The 22,009-nt window shown below is 53.8% G+C and overlaps 1 protein-coding gene across 1 annotated transcript in view; it reads left to right on the top strand.

Annotated features, from left to right (window-relative positions):
• RXRA (retinoid X receptor alpha) overlaps positions 1-22,009 on the top strand; it is a 105,084-nt gene that overhangs the window by 58,477 nt on the left and 24,598 nt on the right. Inside the window, exons 2-4 of the mRNA XM_058818105.1 lie at positions 9,123-9,388; positions 14,704-14,854; positions 15,738-15,917. Coding sequence (XP_058674088.1) covers positions 9,123-9,388; positions 14,704-14,854; positions 15,738-15,917 — 597 coding nt within the window. The remainder of the gene's footprint in view (positions 1-9,122; positions 9,389-14,703; positions 14,855-15,737; positions 15,918-22,009) is intronic.

Raw genomic sequence — 22,009 nt, 5'->3', positions numbered from 1 at the left:
TGCTGGGGAGGGACCTTCGGGGATCTGCTGGCCAGCTTCCCACCAGGCATGGCTCTGAGAGGTGGGCATTTCTCCAAGGCTTGGAAAACAGCCTTCCCATGGGCTGTCCTTGCCCAGTTCCCAGCAGTGAAACCCTCTGGAGGGTTGGCTCATCCCACTCGGATGCTCATGAGATGTCTCCTGACCAGATGACACCTCCATGCCAGGCTTGCTGGGTCTCAACTGAGAGATGGAGGAGTCCACGTGGCCTTGCCATCCTCTAGCACTCCCTAAGGAGAACCACAACTGGTTTTCTGGAAAACCAGTAATCAGTGCTGGTTTTGCTGGTCAGTGGCAGCACAGCTTTGGTGGCTGCCAGCTGCACACTGGTGGTGAGCACCAGCCCAGGCCCTGCTGGATCAATTAAAGCCCATTATGCCAAGTGAATGACTGTAATTATCTCAAATCTGGATTAATGTGCACGCACAGCACCGTAATATAATCCTCCTGCCTGGTGCTTTGTGGGCTGCTGTTCCTGGGAGCCAGGCAGAGGCAGGGATCCACAATTCAGGGCTGTCTTCCTCCTCCTCCTCTCACCTCCTGCTGCTGGCTCAGACCCGAGCATGGAGCTTGGCCCATCCTGTGGGGTCTCCAAAGCCACGAGGGCTGATGGTGCTGAGCTCAGGTGGGAGCAGATTTTGGGGATTGGCAGGAGGGAGAGCACCTCCCCATCACCTTCCTGTGTAGCACCCAGTTCTCAGGCTCCTTCTTCCTCCTGGACCTGCAGCTGACAGTCACAAAGTGGGTGGTTTGTCCATGGGCTAAAATGTGTTGCACATCCTGCTCATCCATGACTCATTAACAAATGAGCAACACATTTTAGCCCGTGGATCTTAGAGGCAGTGCCTGGGAGAGCTGCTGGGCTGCTCTGCTCTTGGCCTTGAGGATTTGGCTCATCCCAGATTTGCCTTGAAGCTGAAGGTTGGGAGTTCCTGTGTGACAGTGGGCACAGGGGTCTGAGGATGAGGGAAGAGATGAGACTGTTGACTCCATGTTTCAGAAGGCTGATTTATTATTTTATGATATATATTATATAAAACTATACTAAAAGAATAGAAGAAAGGATTTCATCAGAAGGCCAGCTAAGAATAGAATAAGAAAGAATGAATAACAAAGGTTTGTGCTTTGGACTCTCTGTCTGAGCCAGCTGACTGTGATTGGCCATTAATTAGAAACAACCACATGAGACCCATCCCAGATGCACCTGTTGCATTCCACAGCAGCAGATAACCATTGTTTACATTTTGTTCCTGAGGCTTCTCAGGAGGAAAAACCCTAAGGAAAGGATTTTTCATAAAAGATCTCTGTGACACTCCTGTTTCCCAGAGCACTCAGCATCCTTTGGGATGCTTATTGCCCTGCCTGCTTTGCAGGGGGATATTTTGGGGATCAAGGTTCCACAGGGATGGAGAGCTTGGCTCCAGGTCTGAGCCCCAACTGCTCTCCACATCCTGAAACCCATCATAGGGATGTCCCAAGTGCTGGGGACAGTGGTGGGATGACCTGGGGCAGTGCCTGATCTGGGATCTCCAGTGGGCCCAGCACATGGCACGTGTGTGGCTCATTACTGGGATGTGCTGGGGGATCTCCAGGGTGAGTGGAAGCTTCTCCTCTTTCTGCTGGAATGAGCCTAAAGCTCCCGAGCTCCCCGTGCCGGATCCTGCTTGGATTTTCATAGCTCAGAGCCCAGCACCCCCTCAAGGGCAATCAGATCACTTCCAATTTGCCCATAAGCCCATAAAACTGAAATTGAATGTAATTAAAAGGCCATAATGAGCTCCAGCAACCTGTGGGACCACTGTGGTGAGCTCTCACTGTGCTCTTTTTGGGGACTGGGATGGAGCCAGCGAGGTCAGAGGCTGCAGGGAGGATGAGGAGCTCCCTGGGCAGGATGGGCAAACTTTGGGAAGTGCCACCATCACCACGTCCCCACCATGGTGATGCCCATCAGGAAGGAGCAGCCCTCTGTTTTTGTGGAGCAGAGGGAGCTCTGCTGGCAGCATTTCCTGTTAGTTTGGCTTCACTGATGCAGTTTGGGGGCTGGAAAGGGACCAGCAGGTCCAGTCACCTCTCAGCATGGCCTGTGCTTGGGGAAGGGGGACAGGGGACAATTGCACCAGTGGTGGCTGAGCCCTTGCCCCTTTTTCCCCCAAATCTCCCTTTTAGGGGCCTGAAGACACCCAAAAAATTTGAGAGATGCACCCCCAAGCATGGTTTGCCTGGAAAACCCCAACTCTGCCAAATTTGGGGCGGCCAGCTGGCTTGGGGGGGCATCAATCCCCTGTCCCACACCCCAAAAGCATCAAGAGGGGCCAGCCCTGCTCTGAGCTGCTTCTTCAAAGGGCTCTGCAGAGCTGCCACGTCGAGCCCTTCATCAGGCACCCCTGGCAGCACTGGCAGCAGCACCACAGTGTCCCCATTATGGGCTGGCCCCGCCGAGGGTTCCCAGGCAGTAAATGAGGGGCACTCCGAGTGCAGAACAGAGAGCATTGTGAGAGCAGGGCCAGCCCTGGAGGGATGAAATAGGAGCCTGTAATTTCTCAGCACTGTTGTGACATCTTTGCACAAGCGTGTGATTGAGTCACATTTGCTTTATCAGCAGAATCCTTGTTTGCCTGGCTGCACCCTCCCCCTCCACCCAGCCCTGCCAGGGTGGGGGAGAGCTGCCTGCTCCCCTTCCCCCTGGGCTGTCCTGCTCTCCTCACGCTTCCCATGGCTCCTGCTCCTCACCCTTCCTGCTTCTCCCTTCTCTGCCTGCCCCTGCCTGCTTGGGAATGGGTGGGGGAGCTCCATGTGGTGGGGAGATGGGTTGGGATGGGGTCTGTGTGGTGTTTCCTCTAGGGACAGCAGCTTCTGGAAAATTCTCCTTTTCAGTCCCTCCCCCTTGGAGATGGGTTGGGATGGGGCCCATGTGATGTTTCCTCCAGAGACCGGGGACAGCAGGTTCTGGAAAATTCCCCTTTCCAATCCTTCCCCCTTGGAGATGGTTTGAGATGGGTTCCATGTGGTGTGGACTCTATTCCTCCAGTGACTGGGGACAGCAGCTTCTGGAAAATTCCCCTTTCCAATCCTTCCCCCTTGCAGATTGGTGCAGGCTTCCAGCTCTGCCACTGCTCTAGGAGCAGGGTGGGATTTTAGCAAGCTCCTGAGAGGGTGGGATGGGGGTTTTAAGGGAAAAAATCCCAAAGAAGATCCTGTGCTGATGCTGAGCACACTTGGTGAGCCCTGGCATGGGCTGTGTGTTTCCTCCTCCATGGCAGCTCTGAAGCATCAGGAGCAGCTATCCCAGTTTTGGTGTGGATCCTGTGCTGGGGGGGTCTCCAGACCTCTGGGCACCAATTGCCAAAAAGTGGAGAAAATCAAACAGGACAGAGGATGCAGGGATGACCCAGCTGTGGGACAGGGGATGCTGCTGCCAGGTTTGGGGTGGGTTGCACTTTGGGGAGCAGTGGGATGATTTTCCACTTCTCCTTCTCCTTGTGGGAAGAGAGCAGAGGTTTCCTGGGTGCTGAGCAGGAATTCTGGCGTGCAGAGTGCAGTGGTAAAGCTCCCCAGGTGAAATGCTGGCAGGAGGCAGCTCCAATGCCTGGCAGCACTCAGAGGGGCTCCTGCAGCCTGGGAAAAGCCCTGCTGCTGCACTGAAGCCCCAAAAAGCATCTCTGCCGCTGGCTGGGTTCAGGAAGGTTTTGGGGAGAGAGCAGAGCCAGAGGTGAGAAGCTCTGTGGCTTTGAGGTTTTAGTTTGACCAAAGTGAAACCTGCTGGGAGGAGGAACCCACCCTGTGCAGATTGCAGCTGAAACTTGAGTTTCTCGCTGTCCCTGAGCAGCCTGAACCACCACAGCATCACCTGGGGAAGATTCTGAGTGTGGAAACTGCAGAAACTCTCCCAAATCTCAGAGCGGGTTCCTGAAGAGAAACTGCACGTGGTGGTTTTGGAATGCCTGCCAAAAGACAGATTTCTGTGTGCTGCCCCATGTGCAGGGTTTGAGGGTCTTAGAGGGATGTTCTCAGGTTTGTGTTTGTACTCAAGTCCAGATATATCAAAAGAAAAATAAATTCCAGTTACTTTCTCTGAAATCCGAGCTACTCAACACTCTTGACCATGCTGTATGGTCCTACACCCTTTTGCCTGTAGCTGTGGAAAAGATCCTTTTGTTTTAGCTGTGTTTATGGCTAAAACACAGCTGCATCTTCTGAGAGCTTGGGATCCATTGCCAGGGATTCCCTGTGTGCTCAGAGCCCAGGTGCTTTGGGAGGATCAGCCTGTCCTCACTGGGCAAAGTGCTTTAAATGCAGCTTAAATTATATGGATTTACCACAGGGTGCTGCTTGTTTTTTGGTTCCATGGATGAGATTTTGGGATAAGAACCACCCTGCACACCCCTGAGTGTGCCCAGTCAGGCACTGCTGGGTCCATGGCAGAGCCACTGCTGGGAGGGGAGCAGGCAGCTCTTGCTCCATCCTCCCTCCAGTTCTCAGCTGTGCTGCTACAAACTGAGAGCAAACTTACTCAAGATTGTAGGCCAGGGGCTATTTAAATTCATCCCCGAGTTGGTGATCAGGACAAAAGTGAGGACCTGACCTCTTGTGGTCACAGCATTACCATGGCAATTTTCGCATGGAAACCACTGTCCTGCCCAGATCCTGCTGGTTTTTGTCCTCCCCTGCTTTGCTGTGGGGCAGGTGAGAGGAAAGGAAAGGGAAACCTGCATTATTTGAGGTTCCTTTTCAGGAAATCACGAGAGATTCCCAAGCTGCTTTTGAGGAATGAAAGCAAAAGGACACAGATTTGCACTGCTGAGTTAATTTTGGTGCAGAGTCACCAAAGAAGGAACGTGGGGCTCTGCCTTTACCTGCTCCACGTGCATTTGGGGGTAAGGATTTGCAACCTGGGCACCCCAAAGTGATGCTGGAGAGCCCAGGAGGAGGAGCAGGAGGAGGAGGAGGAGGAGGAGGAGGAGGTGGCTGATCCATGCTGCTGGTCCTGCGTGGCCCTGCAGAGCTCTGACACCAAGGGCTGGCTTAAGGAAGGGAGTGGCAACCCAAATTTAGAATTTCCTCCTGCTTAATACCCAGGGTTGATTCTCTTTCTGATTAAGGAGGAAGAGGTGCTGAGGAAAAAAAAAAAAAAAAAAAAAAAAGAGAAGCGGAAGCAGGGGGAATGTGAGTGGCTTTCCAAATCTCAGCTGGTGCCAGGGACAGGGTCCTGGGTTGGTCCTACAGTGACAGCTCCTCAAAAAGCCCCTCTGACCTGCTGCAAACCCCTCTGACCTTCTGCAAACCCCTCTGACCCCAATGAACTGGCTGTGGGTTTTATCCTAGGTGGGCAGCTCTCCTCAGCTGCAGAAAACCACAGCTCAGGGAGTCTGTTTGTGCCTTGAAATATGGTTATTTTTTTAACTTCCCCTCTTTCAGATCTGAGTGCTGAGCTGCTGAGTAAACTCCCAGGATATGCCAGAAAAGGTTTTCCAGCAGAGCTAGGTCACTGTAGTTTTACTGGCAAAGCCTCTTAGGCATAAATGAAGATTATTCTGGTGAAAGCTTATGCTGGTACACTTTATTCCAGTACAAATGACCTGTCCTGGGAAAAAAAGCTCCTCTGCACGTTGGAATTGTTCTGCTCTGGGACATTTCGTGGTCTAGAAATGTTAAAATCACAGCCCTTGGTGGTAGTGCTGGATCAGCAGGAGCTGCTTCAGCTGCTGCAGACGTGCCCTGGCCAGGCAGCAGCACTTGGAGTGACACTGAGTGACAAAATGCCACAGGGAAGGGTGACAAGGGCTGGTGGCATTTCTGGTGTTCCTGGAGGATCTGACCTGCCCATCTGGGGTGCATCCAGCCATGGATGTTGGCTGGTCCAAGCTGGAGCCTTGTGCTGAATGCCAAGGAGGTGGAAAACAGCAGTGGAGCTGCTCATGGGTGTTGAGTACCAATATTTTATAAAGATTTTTTTTTATTATTGAAAATGATCTAATTCTTGTTCTAATTATGATTATGGTAATGCCAGAAGAGTTCTGTCTGAGTGAGGGGTGATGCAGCAGAGATGCTACCCTGGATTTTGGAACTGCTCCCAGCTTTGGTATCAGTTTTAGACTGGTTTTGGGGCTGCTGCTGCTGCTGCCCCAAAATCTCTGAGGTGGGAATCCATCCCAAAAGGATCTGCTGGGGGAAAGGGATGAGCAGCAGAAACACAAAACTCAGGCTGGCTCTGGTGTCCAGGGGATGATTGCTGGTGTGGGAACACTCCCAGGGCTCCTTGCACACGGATCATGTGGCCCTGCCCTAAATGTCATTTTCCTTGGGAAGAAAATTCCCATCCAAACTCAGTGGCTGGCAGGCTCGTAGTTCGGAGGAGGAAAAAGAGCTTCACTGCAAATTCTCCAGCTGCTGACGAGCTCTGGTTTCTGATCTCCCAACTGCCATGGGGCATCTTCGGGGAGAGACAGAGGTCCTTGTGCTGAAACAAAGGACACACACAGAATATAGATGCACTTGAGGGGTGTGACAGAGGGGAAATGCTTTCAGAATGTCTTTTTTTTTTTTCCTATTTTTTTTCTTTAATTTAGAAACAGGCACAGAGTTTATTTTGGTCAAGAGATAGTCACACACAGCAGCTTTAAATGGCAGAACTCCTCGAGGAGAAGGAACAGTCTCACAATGCTTGAGCTGAAAATGCCTTTGGGGAATTGCCTCCTCTGTTTGCTGCAGTCCAAGTGGTGCTCATCAGCTTGGGAATTTATTTGTGTCTGTTAAGGATATTTCCTCAATCTAGGCTTTTTTCTTTTTGAAATCTTTATCTTTTTTGTAGCATTCTTTTTGCAGTCAGGGTCCTTTAGGATACATGTGGTGGGGAAGAGGGCAGACTCCTCATATCCCACTCCTGATGCCCGTCTCTCCACCTCAAATTATATTTTCCCCAAACTCCAGTTCCCTCCACCCAGGGACTGGCAGCATCTGGGCTGAGTTGCCTCAAGTGGCCTGTTGATTTTGCTGAGTTTAAAAAACCATATTTGCCTGCTGGGTATAAATGTTTCCCATTGCTGCTGCTCTCCCAGCGGGGTTTTGGAGCTGGGAGTGTTTGGATGAGGAGTGGGAACCTCCCAGTGTCCAAGAAGTTGCTTGGAACTTTTGAGTCGTGATGCTCTGTGGAAGTTCTGGGGTTCTGGAGGCAGTGATGGGATTCTGGATGCAGTGATGGAACTGTGGATGCAGTGATGTGATGCTGGGTGCAGCAGTGGGATTCTGGAGGCATAAATGGGACTCTGGATGTGCTGATGGGACTCAGGAAGCAGCAAAAGGATTCTGGGGCCAGCAGTGGGATGCTGGGGGCACCAAAGGGATTCTGGAGGCAGCAGTGGGATTCTGGTTGCATAAATGAAACTCTGGGTGCAGCAGTGGGGTTCTGGAGGCAGCAGTGGGGTTCTGGGTGCAGCAGTGGGGTTCTGGGTGCAGCAGTGGGGTTCTGGGTGCAGCAGTGGGTTTCTAGAGGCAGCAATGGGGTTCTGGGTGCAGCAGGGGGATGCTGGTTCCACATCTTTGCGAGAGCAGCATTGCTGCCTTGCTGAACCTTCTCTCTTCCTCCTGCTGGGGTTTCCCCCACCACCAGGGTCAGGGATCTCCAGGGAGGGTTGCTGAGGCTGGGCTGCCGTGGGTTCAGTGTTTCCCCTGTGCTAATTGCTCCAAAATCCAGGGGACACAGCTTGTCCTGACAGATGCATTTGACTCAAGACAGAATTTTAGTTTACTTTTGGGTCTGCAGAGCCACCATGAACACCCAAGTGGCCGTGCTGGTGTGTCCCTGTCTCTGGGTGTCCCAGGTGTGAGCTGGGGGGTCCGGGTGGGTTTTGGGGGAGCCCTCCCCGTGCTGCCCCCCGCCTTCCCCGCCGCCTTCCGCTGCCCCTCCCTGGGGGCCGGAGCCAGCCCCTTCCTCGCTGGGGATTGTTTTGCAAGCAGCGTGACAGGATGGGGAGGAAATGTGCCAGGAATGGCTCCATGTCTCCTCTTGGGAGAACTGGAGTCTATTTATAAGCCCTCCTTCCCGCCCCCCTGCTCTGCTCCCCCGGGACAGGCAGACACAGCCCGTCCTGCTGCCTGCAGAGCTGCTCCTGCTGATTCCACAATCACAGGCACATTCAGGTTGGAAAAGACCTCCAAAATGCTCAAATCCAGCCTCTGGACAGGCAGCGTTCCCCGGGGATGGACACACACCTCACTGTGTGCTGCTCTCTCTGTTCCCCGGTGATAAATCCAAATTATTCTATAGCTGGAGCAGCCACACTCAGCCCCTGGCTATGACATTCACATTCCCTGAAAAAAATCTCTTTGCTCAGGATTTTTCTCCTGAGAAGCTTCAGAGAACAGGAAAACAATTCTTACTCCATTTGCTTTTTGTTGTTGTTGTTTTGCTTATGTAGAATATGCTTGGAGATTGTTTACTCACAAGTAATTGTTTCATTGGATTCTGGTAGAGTTGTTTTGACTCTTTGGCCAATCAGGGCCAAGCTGTGTTGAGACTCTGGAAAGAATCAAGAGTTTTTATTATTATTTTTTAATTTTTATTATTATTTCTTTTATTATTAGCTTTTTAGTATTAGTAACTATCTTTTTGGTATTCTTTAGTATAGCATAGTATAGTATTCTTTAATATAATTTTATAAAGAAATAAATTAGCCTTCTGAGAACATGGAGTCAAATGCATCGTTCCTGCTTTCATCTGGGGCATTCCCTGCAAATCCAACACCTGGCAGAGCTCAGAGCTGTGCCAGGGAGGTGGAGGAGGGCGCTGATGCCTGGCTTGAGGTGGAAATGCTCTTAACGAGGTGGAAATGCTCTTAATCCTCTAATTCTGGATACTCCAGAAGAAGGTGGTTTGGAAAGATGGAGTACACTGGGAATTCTGGGGGAGGAAGAGTGGATTGTGGCTCAGGGCTGTGTCCTACATGGGTGCCTTCATGGATACTCCAGAAGGTGGTTTGGAAAGATGGAGTACACTGGGAACTTTGGGGGAAGAACAGGGAGCTGTGGCTCAGGTCTGTGTCCCACATGGATGGCTCAACACCTTCCCTGTCCTCCTTCTCTTGCAGATTTCTCCAACCAGGTGAATTCCACGTCCCTGAACTCCCCCACGAGCCGGGGGCCCATGGCCACGCCGTCCTTGCACCCGTCCATCGGGCCGGGCATCGGCTCCTCGCTGGGCTCGCCGGGCCAGCTGCACTCGCCCATCAGCACCCTGAGCTCGCCCATCAACGGCATGGGCCCCCCCTTCTCCGTCATCAGCTCCCCCATGGGGCCACACTCGATGTCTGTCCCCTCCACGCCCAGCCTGGGATTCGGCACCAGCAGCCCGCAGGTAAGGGGACATTGCTGGGGGACACTGCGGCCTGTGTGGGGACAGTGCTGAGGGGACACTGCGGCCTGTTTGGGGTCACTGCTGAGGGGACAGTATGGCCTGTGTGGGGACACTGCTGAGGGGACACTGCGGCCTGTGTGGGGACACTGCTGAGGGGACACTGCGGCCTGTTTGGGGACAGTGCTGAGGGGACAGTATGGCCTGTGTGGGGACACTGCTGAGGGGACACTGCAGCCTCTGTGGGGACACTGCTGAGGGGACACTGCGGCCTGTGTGGGGACACTGCTGAGGGGACAGTATGGCCTGAGTGGGGACACTGCCGAGGGGACACTGCAGCCTGTTTGGGGACAGTGCTGAGGGGACACTGTGACCTGCTTGGGGTCACTGCTGAGGGGACACTGCTGAGGGGGTCACTGAAGCCCGTTTGGGGACACTGCTGAGGGGACACTGAGGCCTGTTTGGGGACAGTGCTGAGGGGACACTGTGACCTGTTTGGGCAAGGAGGAGCCACCTCTGGGTGTTCCTCATGCAGACAGGCACCAAGGGGAGGCAAAAAGCAGAAGCACAAGGGGGAAGCTAAGCCTGAGACATCCTGCTCCATTGGGGTGGGCTGTGAGGGACCAGCAGAGCTGGAACACGGCTGGCCATCAACTACTGTCACCAGGATTGAGGTGGAAGGGGAGTCACCTGGGTCACCTGGGGGCTGGTGCAGCTGTGGCAGGAGCCAGAGCCACGCTAGGATTTTCTGGGATTCTTCTCCTTCTTGGGAAGCAGCATTTCTCCTCCAGGGCCAGCCCACGTTCCCCACAGAACCATGGAATCGTTTTGGTTGGAGAAACCCTCTAAGATCATCCAAGCCCACCACAAACCCATGTCCCCAAGTGTCACACCCACACACCTTTAACACTTCCAGGGATGGTGATTCCACCACTTCCCTGACAACCCTTTCAGTGAAGAAATTACCCCAGACAGCCAACCCCAACTCTGCTGGCACAACTTGAGTGCATTTCCCCTTATCCTGTCACTTGTACAAACCCAGGGCTCTTCTGCCTGCTCACAGGGCAAGGAGTGGCCTTCAGTGGCTAAAGATTATGTAAAAACCCCTCCAAGCAGGGTGAGATAAGCTCTTTTTAAAAATAGCCAGATTGGGGTGCTGGCCAGCCCCTGCCACCTGTTGCTGGCTGCTCGCACGGGATATGTTTAGTAAAAGGGCAGATTAAGGAATTGGCCACCACCTGCCACTGGCTGCAGGTTTATTTATTCCAGGCCCTCTCTGGGACTTCAAGCACCTGCCAGCACCTTTATTTTTAAATATTGGCCTGATTTATTCTCAGGGATAACAGGGCTTTTTACTACATGGGGCTGTCTTACTACGTGGGGCTATTTTACTACATGGCTGCTATGTCTGGGGACCCACAGGCAGCTTCCCCAGTATCCAGCATCCCTGTGCTGGTCAGAGAGGAATAAGATTTGCCTCTGGATGAGCTTCTCTCATGCAGGATTCAGCCTGTGACCCCCTCAGATGTGCAGGGACCTGCTTCCTTCTGAAGGACAGCAGCAGGGTGGACACGTCCCTCCCTCCCACCCCAGGGCCAGGGGAAGAGGAACTGAAACTGTGCCTGGGAACGGGCAGCCAGAGCAAAATCAGCAGCCCCAGAGCCAAAATGATGGGGAAGGAGAGGGAAGGGGGATGTGAGGCAACCCTGGGGGGAGCCACAGGCCGGGGAGCTGGTGGGGAAGGGGCGATGGTGAAGGGCAGTTTAGGAGCGGCCAGCGGGGAACTGAAACGAAGCAGAGCTCCAGGGCAGAAGGGGAAGTGAGAATGTGGTGGGATGGGGCTGGGAGGAGGCTGGCTCCAGCCCTGGTGGCTCCAACCCTTGTTGACTCCAGCCCTGGTGGCTCCAGTCCTTGTAGTTCTAGCTCTTGGTGGCTCCAACCCTGATGGCCCCAGCCTTGGTGGCTCCAACCCTTATTGACTCCAACCCTGGTAGCACCAGCCCTTCATGGCTCCAATCCTGGTGGCTCCAGCCTTGATGGCTACAGCCCTGATGGCTCCAGCTCTGGTGGCTCCAGTCCTTGTGGCTCCAACCCTTGTTGACTCCAATCCTGGTGGCTCCAGCCCTTCATGGCTCTATCCCTGGTGGCTCAGGCCTGGTGACAGCAACCCTGGTAGCACCAGCCCTTCATGGCTCCAGCCCAGGTGTCTCCAGTTCTTGATGGCTCCGATCCTTGTGGCTTCAGCTCTTGATGGCTCCAGCCCTTGCCTCCATCCCTTGGAACACCCATCCTTTGTTCAGGGACTTGTCTGAAGTGTTTTTCCTCAAGGTGACACTTGGGAGGTTCTCAGCCTAATGGCTCCTGCCATCTGTTCCCTGTCTGGCCACATTAGGTCCCTGTCCCTGTCCCTGCAGCGGGCAGAGGCGCCTACCTGGGCCGGCAGAGTGCAGGGGGAAGGAGGAGGAGGAGGAGGGGGCAGCAGCGAGGCCGATGCTCGGGGGGGCAGCGCAGCCCCCCTGGCCCGGCACAGGGGTAATGAGGCGTGTGGCCCCCGTGGCCGGGCAGGGATGGCACTGATGGAAGGTGCTTTGCATCAGATGGCAGATGCCACTTGCCATCAGGCCACGCCTCGTCGCCTCTGGAGAGGCAGCAGAGCAGAAGGGCACAGCGTGTGCGAGGTCCCCAGGGTGGGTCCCCTCCATCCCAGCCCCACCGGGGTGGGAAGGAGCTGCCAGGCTCCCAGAAAACGGGGGGCTCACCCCGCCCCTTCTGGCTCTGCAGAGGGGAGGACCCTGCAACCCTTGGGTGCTCCCAGTGCTCTCCCTCCAGCACTGGGAGTTTGCAAACACTGCAAGATCCCAGGATCTTCCAGGGTTTCCAAGATCCCAGGATCTTCCAGGGTTTCCAAGATCCCAGGATCTTGCAGGGTTTGCAAACACAGCCCCAAAATCAGTGATCCTGCCACGGGATCCCAGCATCCATGGCAGGGATACTGGTGCTGAGCCGGCCCAGGAATGAGGGCCAGACTGGGAGGGCTAGACCCTGCAGCTGTGGGATTTACACACTGCTTCAACCCTCTTGCCTGAAAATGATGGGAAAACGGGGAAAACAGTGCAGGTTTTTCAGCAGGAGCTGCAAGGGAGGATTTTCCATGCAGGGCTGCGTGGAGCAGCCGCCCCAGGCAGCGCTGGCAGCAGCTTGGGATGCCCGGGGCCAGTGGGGAGAGATCAGATGTGGGATTAGATCTCTGCCTGTGCACAATGCTCGTTGTAAGGGTGCCTGGGGGACTGGGGAAGGGCTGGGGTGGTTTTTGGGATGGGAGGAGGAGGAGGAATAAAGCTCTGCTTGCCAGCAGAGCCAGGATTCGGTGCTGGGTGCAATGAGTGGAGAGGGAAGGAAGGAGCCCAGAGGTGCTGGTGTCATGGGGAGGCAGAGCCCCGGTTCCTGCCCTGTCTGGGCTCGTTGCTGAGCTGGAGCCGTGCTGTCCCAGAGCAGCAATGCTGTGCCAGGGCCAGGGGCTGCTGTCCCCTGCTCTGTCCTGCACGTGCTCCCAGGGCAGGCGCCAGGGTGCTGTGGGAACCCCGGGCTGGCTCTGCTGAGCTTTGGAGCCAGCGCTGGGAGAGGAACTGGTGACTGTCCCCTCCCCAGCCCGGGGCTGACTCAGCTCTGAGCAGCTGATTCACAGGGCTGAGGAGGCTGGTGGGACCCCCACCCTCCTGGTGGGGCTTGCTCTGCCCCAGTGTTTTTGGGGGGCTGCCCAGGTGGGCTCTGTGGGCTGCTGGGGCTGGGGGAGGTGATGGTGAAAGGTTTTATCTTCATCAGGCAGCCATGGGCTCTGGGCTGGCTCCCACAGCCAGGGATGCAGTGTGCCACAAACCATCACCACCAGCTGCACTGGGAACTGGCTCCACATCCCAGAGAGGGCTCTGGGAGGAACTCCTGGGGCAGTTCACCCTGTCCTGGCCACCCTTGCTGCCAGGGGAGCACAGAGGTCGTGTAGCACTCAAAAAGAGATGCTCCTGGCTGGGACCTGCTCCTCCCTCCCCTCTCTGCTCTTTCAAACAGCAGCTGAAGCCAGCAGTGCGTCCCTGGGTGGCACCAGCTCCCAGCTGCCTTTGATCCATCAGCTGGCACAGGCAGGGTGGCAGAGGGAGGCACATCCATCCCATCTCTCCAGGGTGGGTTTACCTGGCTCTGCTGTGTGGCTGCCAGTCATCTGCCTGCCAAATATTCCCCACCAGCCTGGAGACTTGAAAGCCAGAGGAGAGGCTGTGCTGCTCTAATTGACAGATCACAAGCCCTGGGACTTCCCTGAATTAATTTGTGACAAGTGCAGTTGCTGGGGATCTCTGTTCGAGTAGAGAAAGGGAACAAACTGGGGCACAGGCCTGTGAATCCATCCTGGGCTTGGAGGGTGGCTGGATGGTGGCTCTGGGACAGGCTGATTCCCTTGGGGACACCCCCAGTGATCCCAGCCAGCTCTGCTGTGCTCCAGAGCTGACCAAGTCCAAGTCCTCATCACCCCCAGACCCTCCTGGATGGGGTGAGCTTGTCCACTCACTGAGATGGGTCAGTCCTACAGCTCTGTGCCTCAGTTTCTCTGTGCACACATGTGTGTAACAGCACGGTGGGGATTCAGCCCAGGAACCCTTCACTCCACAGCAGTGCCGTGGTGCCAGTTCCACCCAGTTCTCTGCTTGCTGGGGCCCAGGGGAAGGAAGCACAGACATTTGGGAGTTGCAGGGACATGTCCCACCCACTCCAGCTCTGGAATCCAGGCCCTGTTGCAGCTGGGATGTGTTTATTTGGAGCCATGGAGCTTTCCTTTGGAGAGATAATGCTGAAGGGATATCCATAAACTACAGAGCTAAACAAGAGTGTCCTGGCCTTCATCATCCCTGCCGGGGCTCTCTCCCAGCCAGCAGCTGTCCCACCAGCCACCACTGCAGATTTTGCTGCCTTTGTCCTGTGCTGGTGTGAAACTGGGGTGGCTGCTGAGCCCTGGCTCTGGGGGCTGTGCTGGGGCGGTGCAGGAGGAGCTTGCTTCCCAATTAAATCATGGGAAAACATCCTCCTTGCATGGGCAGGGTCAGCCCTGCACAGTGCTTGGGAGGCTGGCCGTGTCCTGCCCCTTGTGCCACCCTGCTGCCAGCTCAGAGCCACCCCAGCTCTTGTGCCTTTGTGTGCCCAAATCCTCTTGGTTCAGCTGTGCTGGTGCCCACTGGAATTGTGTCCTGTCCTGTCCTGTGTGTGAGTGACACAGCCCCATGTCCCCATGTCCCCAGTGCCAGCTGAGCCCTGTGCTTGTTCCTCCACAGCTCAACTCGCCCATGAACTCCGTCACCAGCACAGAAGACATCAAGCCACCTCTGGGGCTCAATGGAGTCCTCAAAGTGCCAGCACACCCCTCAGGAACGATGGCCTCCTTCACCAAGCACATATGTGCCATCTGCGGGGACAGATCTTCGGGTGAGGCTGGCAGGGGCTCAGGGCAGGGGGCTGGGGTGTGGCAGAGGGGTGGCATTGGCTCCCAGGCTCCTGGCAGCACCTTTGAGTGCTCTCTCAAAGGAACAGCACCTGCCTGTCCCTCCTAGCAGGGGATAAAGAGCCAAGCCAGGAGACCCTAGGGCCCTGTTCAGCAGTGGGGTCCCATCCTCACCCTACTGGGAAACATCAGGGGGGTGTGCCCTCCCTGTCCCCATCCTTTGATCCTCACTGGTGCTGTCACTCAGTGCCACATGAAAAGGTGCTCTTGACAAGGAGTTCCTCCACTGGGCTAATTCCCTTTATTCTCCTGCTTTTCTAAAAGCTCCCTGCTCCAGGAGAGCTCTGGTTGCCTGGTTTGTGAGCCCTTGGGGACTCCTCCTGGGATCCAGGCTGGAAGTGGAGGGTGGGAACGTGGTACAGGGCAGGCTGGGTTGTGTGTCTGCTGTGGGGGGCTCAGAGAGCTCACAGAGGTACAGGGGGACACCCCTGGACAGGTCCATTAATTAATTTCTGAATGGTGGTGGAACTCCCCAGGGAGCACGTACAGTGTGAGGACTCTGTTAATTCATCTTGATTCACATTATCACAATGATTTCATAGTGATCAGAACATTCATAATGATCAAAACAAATGTTCTGCACTGCCCCCATCCTGCTGTATGGCCCAGAAATGGCCTTTCCATGGGTGGAAGGCAGGATGTGACCCATGGATGGCATCCTGATTCTGTGGAAGCCAAACCACCACTTTCCACCTCCAAGAAACCTCTGCTCCCCCCAAAACTCAGCTGGGAGAGTCCCTGGGAAGATCTGCTGGCAAAGAAAGGATCTGGGACCACCTCTAAACTTGATTTTTCTCCCTCCCCCAGGTAAACATTACGGGGTTTACAGCTGTGAGGGCTGCAAAGGCTTCTTCAAGCGCACGGTGCGGAAGGACCTGACCTACACGTGCCGGGACAACAAGGACTGCCTGATCGACAAGCGCCAGCGCAACCGCTGCCAGTACTGCCGCTACCAGAAGTGTCTGGCCATGGGCATGAAGAGAGAAGGTAAGGCCAGCCTGCCCAGGGGGCTGCAGGGGGTTTAGAGGGCACCAAGAGGTGGTGGCAGCCTTGCTGAGGGGTGTTGTTGCGCTGGTGATAAAAATCTCGTTTGCGGTTTGGTTTTGCGCCTCAGCCGCAGCATCTCGTGGCCTCCAGAGCCTCTTCTTGCAGAGCCTCCATTCCCTGTGAGTGCCAGAGCAGTGTGTAGGTGATGGGTGGGTGTTGGGATATTTATCTTGTCAGAGTGACCCTGAGAAAAGTTAGAAAGTCTCTTTTCCCAGCCCAGCGCTTGAAGAAGGAGTCAGGGCTCTTCATTTCTCGGTCTCAAGGTTGTTTATTGCGTCTTATCTATAAAAAAATTTCTCCTGTGCTGCTGAGGTCCATCCAGCAGGACAGTTCCAGGCACTCTGCCTGCCCCCAGGGCAGTGTTATGTCTTTATACTAAAAACTATGTGTACAATGTTTACAATTACTTTCCAATATCACCTGTGTTAGACAGTGAGCTTCTACTCTAAACCAATCTAAAAGTGCCAACATCACAGCAGGAGATGGAGGCCAAGGAGAAGAAGGAGAAAGGCTGGACACACCCAGTTCCCTCCATCTTGCCCACTGAACCCCCACAGCAAAACCCCCAAAATCTACTTTTCCACCCCGTGATAACTTCACTATTATTCTACTTAAACTGTTGTGGCTTGCTGATCCTCATCTAAGGTTGGTAATTTGCTCCACAGGTCATAATCAAACCCAGAGGTGTTTTGGGGTCTGTGCCAGGGCTTCTGAGCCCCCTGGCAGGGGTCCTGGCCATCCTGAACTGCCAGAGGGATGTTCTAGGGACACTTTCCACTCCAGCCTGGTCTTGGTCACTTCCAGGGATGAGTTTCCCTGGGTATCCCGTGCCAGTGCCTCAGCACCTACTCCAGCGCTGCATTTTTTGTCTCATTGGGAAGAGGAAAGCAGTTTGGTCTCTTTAAGATAGCTCTTCCTTAGTGGAATTTAAATTTAGGATCTAAATTTCCCCGGCAGTGCCTCTTTTAAATGATCTTTTGAAATGCTGACTGTGTCTGTTCTAATCTAGCTGGCAGAGCAGGCTTTTAGCAGACAGGACGTGAGAGTGACCCCAGTTCTGGGCTGCTTTCTCCCCTTACATCTTCAGAGCCACACTTGCCTCCCTGACAGGCTGATAAAGGCAGCCCTGCTCTGGCCCTGGCCCACAGCTCCAGCCTGGGAGCCTTTGAAGAGCACTTAGGGCTGTCTGGAGTGTGGAATAAACGGGGCAGTGCTGGAGCTGCTCTGAGTGTTGGGCAAACCCTGCCACGCTCAGTTTATGGGGTTACCCGAGGACCAAAATCACCAAGTGTCACAGCTGTCTGTGCTGGAGGTGTGGGGGGATTGCCAGGGCACCCAGGGGACCTCCTTGGCCCTGCTGAGCTTAACCCTTCAGTGCTCAGAACAAATGTTCCTGCCCCAGCAGACCGTGGAATGCAAAGATTGAGGCATTCAGGGCGGGAATGGGGGCTGGCACTGCCCTGGGCAGTACTGGATCCCATGGGAGATGTGCGATGGGATGAGGAAAATCTGATCCAAAACCTGAGCCATGGGAGGCTCAGATGACCAAAAAGCAGCCAAGAATTCTCCTGTGTGTTCAACAAGAGAAATGCAGAGCATCCCCTTCCCCTGGCACTGCATCCACTGACCCAGTTACCCCTCAGCCCCCCAGGACAAGGTGTGTAGGGCTGGGAGGAGCAGCAGGAATGCTGGAACTCTGCCACCCTGTGAGCAGGTACCTGCTCCCTGCCTGCCCTTAGTGGTGATTGCATGGGCAGCACCGCTAAAAATTACAGGTCCATTAATTAATTTCTCAATGGTGGTGGAAGTCCCCAGGGAGCACGTACAGTGTGAGGACTCTATTAATTCATCTTGATTAACATTATCACAATGAATAGCAAATGAATTCATAATGATCAGACAATTATTTAAAAGTGTGACAAATGGGGTCGTGGTAACTCCAGGAGTGCACTCAGGCAGTGCTGATGGATCTGGTGAGGGAAGGGCAGGAATTGGTGATTTGACAGTCATCATTTGATGATTTAGGCATAATCCCCATGTAGGGAAAGCTGGAATAACTCCCCTGTCTCTTGTTATAAACCTGAAAATTCAGTGTCTCACAGAAATGTCTCAGTTGTCCTAAAGCTGAAAGTCAGAAGTTGGGTCTTGCTGAGCTCTGGTTTTGAGCAGCTCTGGAGTTTCACATGTGAAATCCACCTGGTTTGTCAAATAAAGGTCTGTTCCCACTGCACCCATCCCAGCTGACTGGAATTGGCCTCACACCAATCCTGCTCCCACCTCTATTTTGAGGAAGAGTTTTGGGCTAAATCCTGCATTGCTTAAGTATTCACATCATAGCTGGCGTTTTATTCTCTACCATAAACTCTTGTATCTTTTAAATAACAGAGCCTGGGTTATGGGCCTCATTTCCCTGAAAAACATCTTGTTCTGGAGAGCTAATTTACAGCTGTGTAAAGGCACAGCAGATTCCTGCTGAGGAGTCTCCCTCCTGTAGCCCAGAGGTGCTGGGCGTTGGCGCAAGCACAGTGAAAGCCTCTAAAATCAGTGCTGGAGCTGAGTGAGAGGCAGGGCTGGGCTGGGGAGTGATGCTGGGAGGAGGAGTGAGAGCCAAGGCTGTACTCCATTTAAAGAGGGTAAAAGAAAAGGGGTTATTGAGTGAGAATTTGGATTAGAAAAGGCAGAATCAAGGTTTGGAAGGGTTTGATCCCAGCAGCTGAGGGGTCTGAGGTGAACATGGAGGGATGGAGCTTGTGCCCATCAGAAGCAGCAGCAGGGGGACAGGGATCCTTCAGGGCTACAAACCTTGGCTCAAAGAGGGGAAAGCCTGCAGGGGCAGGGGATTCCTCCTGCTGTGTGCATCCCTTCTGGCTGTTCCCTGCTAGGAACACGTCAGAGAGATCCCAACATTCACAATGAGTGAGCCCCATGCTCTCTGAGATGCTGCAGCCATAATAAATAAGCAGCTGGGAACATTTTTTTCCCCTATGAATTTCTGCCAGCTGTGGAATGCTTTGGTTTTTTGTACTCTGTCTCCCACTAAATACAGGATAGTCAACAAAATTAAGATTACCATCAGGGATCTTGACTAATGCAGGGGTTATTATTGTGGGGGTGGCTGTTTGCACCCAGGAGCTGAACTCTCTCTGCTCAATCTGTTCCTCATCAGGCTCTGAGGTGTCTGTGCACCAGCAGCCTTGGCTTCAAAAGGGGAAAATTGGGAATTGTCTCAGAATGAGGGAGGCAGAGCTCTTGTGAAGAGCTGGGAGTGAGCACTGCGGGGTTTGGGATGGGGGTGCTATGTGTCAGGGGGTGACAGGGAGGTGACAGGGTCAGCAGGGGCGTGGTGAACTTGGGGCTGTCCCAGCTGAGGAGAGCTGGCAGCGCCTCTGGGATCACACAGGGAGCAGGAAATACCAGTGAGGAGCCTTTCCCATGCTCCCGTGGCTGCCTCACAGGGAGCAGGGCTGGGAAACGGCTCCCAGAGCCTTCCCTGCATGTGAGGGGCTCCTGGGGAGAGCCAGGACCTGCTGAGCTGCCCAGGATGGGAGCAGGGATCCCAGAGCCTTTTCTGGATGTGAGGGGCTCCTGGGGAGAGCCAGGACCTGCTGGGCTGCTGGGATGGGAGCAGGGATCCCAGAGCCTTTTCTGAGACATGAGGAGCTCCTGGGGATGCCAGGATGGGAGAAGGGATCCCAGAGCCTTTTCTGGGACATGAGGAGCTCCTGGGGATGCCAGGATGGGAGAAGGGATCCCAGAGCCTTCCCTGGATGTGAGGGGCTCCTGGGGAGAGCCAGGACCCGCTGGGTCCCACGTGCCAGCTGCAGGCTGGGCTTTGGTGCCAGGTGGGTGAAATGGTGTTGGTGCATGTCAGAGCCCATCTGGAGGGCAGAGAGCTGTTCCCCTGCAGCACCTGCAGCTCAGGCTGCCTGGCTGACCCCAAGGTTGTTCCTGAATCCAGGTGCAGGTGCTGTGCTGAGAGCCAGAGCCAGGCTCAGAGCGTGCAGGACATCTGTCCAGCTGCACGCCCGCTCTTCACAGCCTGAGTTAATTCTGTCCCTTCCTGTGTTTGTGGGTTGGTTTTCCCCCTCTCCCTTGCCAAGCTGAGGGGTTCAGCCTGGGAAAGGTTGGACTTGCAGCATCTCCACTGCCTGGAAACCTTCCCATGTCTCCAGGGAGATGCTCAGTCACTCCAGAGGGACTGGAGATTCCCACATGTGCCTGATTCCCTGGAGTTTGGGCCATCCCAGCTCCTGGACCATCCCTCTGCAGCACCAGGAATCTGAGGAGAAATCAGGAATTCAGGTTTCCAGCCCACTGTCCAAGTGAATGTGAAAGCAGGCGAGTGGCCACAGCCTAATAAAGGGGCAGAGTTCAAGAGCACAGTTATTTTTAGGAGTAATTTTGGAATGGAAAATGTCTTCCAGCTTAATGAGCTTGTTTCTTATATCCTTTTAAAGTGCTGCTCTTTAAACCAGCTGGTTAAATGATGCTTGATTTGGGTTTTTTTTTTTTTTTTTGTTTTTAAGGATGCTCTTAGGTTGAGAAAACGAGTTTGGCTTATGGTTTTCTCTCCTTTTGTTGCTGTTTGTTTATACTTCAGTGTCCAGAGAGTGAAGTGAGCTAGAGATTTTTTGCTGTTGTTTTCCAGAGCTGTTCCTCTTGTGAACTAACTGCATGCAAAGGTTTCAATCCACTTTTTAACACTCTGAAGTTACACTTTTTAATTATCACCGTGGTATTTTGCATCCTTTAAAAAAATTACAGCGTTCAGTTGAAAATGTTGGAGGGGAAAAAAAACCCATTTATTTCATGTGTTGCAGCTTTTGAGGTTGTTTACAGTAGCAGAAAGCTGCACCTCTGAAAAAAGAAAAAAAGAAAGGTGACACACGAAAGCAAAGCAGAAGAAACACTGTCTGAATTTGTTTTCTCAGCTGTCTTGGCATTTTGGATATAAACAGGTACCTGGGGCATAAATGCTTCAAGATGCTGATGATGCACAGCAAAAATGTGGCTTTGTGAAAGGCAGCAGAGCCAAATAAATTTCAATGTGAAAGAAACAGAAATGCCCAATAACCCCCACCCAGCACCTCATAAACAACCTCCCACCTGCAGGATGGGGGAAAACTAAAACTGGGCAGGTTTGGGATCTCTGGGCTGAGCTTTGGTGCCTCCCCGTGTGCTCTCAGTTCACAGAGAGGTGTTTCCTTGAGAAAACTCAGTTTTTGGGGCAGTGAATTATCCTTTCCCCATGGAAAGGGTATTTGTGGGTGAAAGGGTATTTGTGGATATAAGTGAATTATCCTTTCCCCACCCTGCTCCTCCTGGAGGGTTGGATTTCCATCCCATAAAGCTCTGTATCGACACTGGGTAAGTGTCGCTGGAGCTGCTGTAGCCTCCAGGTCTCTCCCAGCAAATAAACAAACCTGAGCTGCTCCTGCCCTCTCAGAAACACCAAAGCCCTGTGGAAAATCCTCTCCTCCCTCCACTGACATCCCTTTGGTGCAGAGGTGCAGTGCCCACCCACAGGGCTTGGTTTGGGCGCCAGAACTGGGTGGGGTGGCACTTTTGCAATGGACTCAAAGCTGCTTTTTTAGCCATCAGATGCTGCCGCATGAGCAAAGCCAGGGTGTGCAGTGTGATGTGGGCACCTGCAGAGGATGGATCTTGGCATTTTGGCCCATCAGCCCTCAGGCTTGGATAGCTGAGGCTCATCTGCAATCCACAGGACGAGACATTTTGGATTTTAAAGACACCAGAGGTCTCCAAGGAGTGGCTTGGACACATGGGGCTCCGTGTCTTGCTGTACCACGACCTGGGGAAGTGCAGATGGGCTGGAGAAGCTCAAGATGAAACATGACAGCAACTGGCCTGAGGCAAGTACAGACCAAATCAGGCAGAATAACAGGAGAGGCTCTTCATCAGGTGCCATGGAAAACACAGGCTTCTGTCCTTGGCTGGGCTCAGACATAGCTGCAAGAGGTGGGGCTGCCTCTCCGAGCTCTCTCACTGCATCTTTTTTTCTCCTCAAGTGG

Source organism: Ammospiza caudacuta, chromosome 21 (assembly GCF_027887145.1).
Source record: "Ammospiza caudacuta isolate bAmmCau1 chromosome 21, bAmmCau1.pri, whole genome shotgun sequence".
NCBI classification, from domain to species: domain Eukaryota; kingdom Metazoa; phylum Chordata; class Aves; order Passeriformes; family Passerellidae; genus Ammospiza; species Ammospiza caudacuta.
Note: the sequence above shows the minus strand (reverse complement) of the source record. Positions and strands in the feature narration are given on the sequence as shown.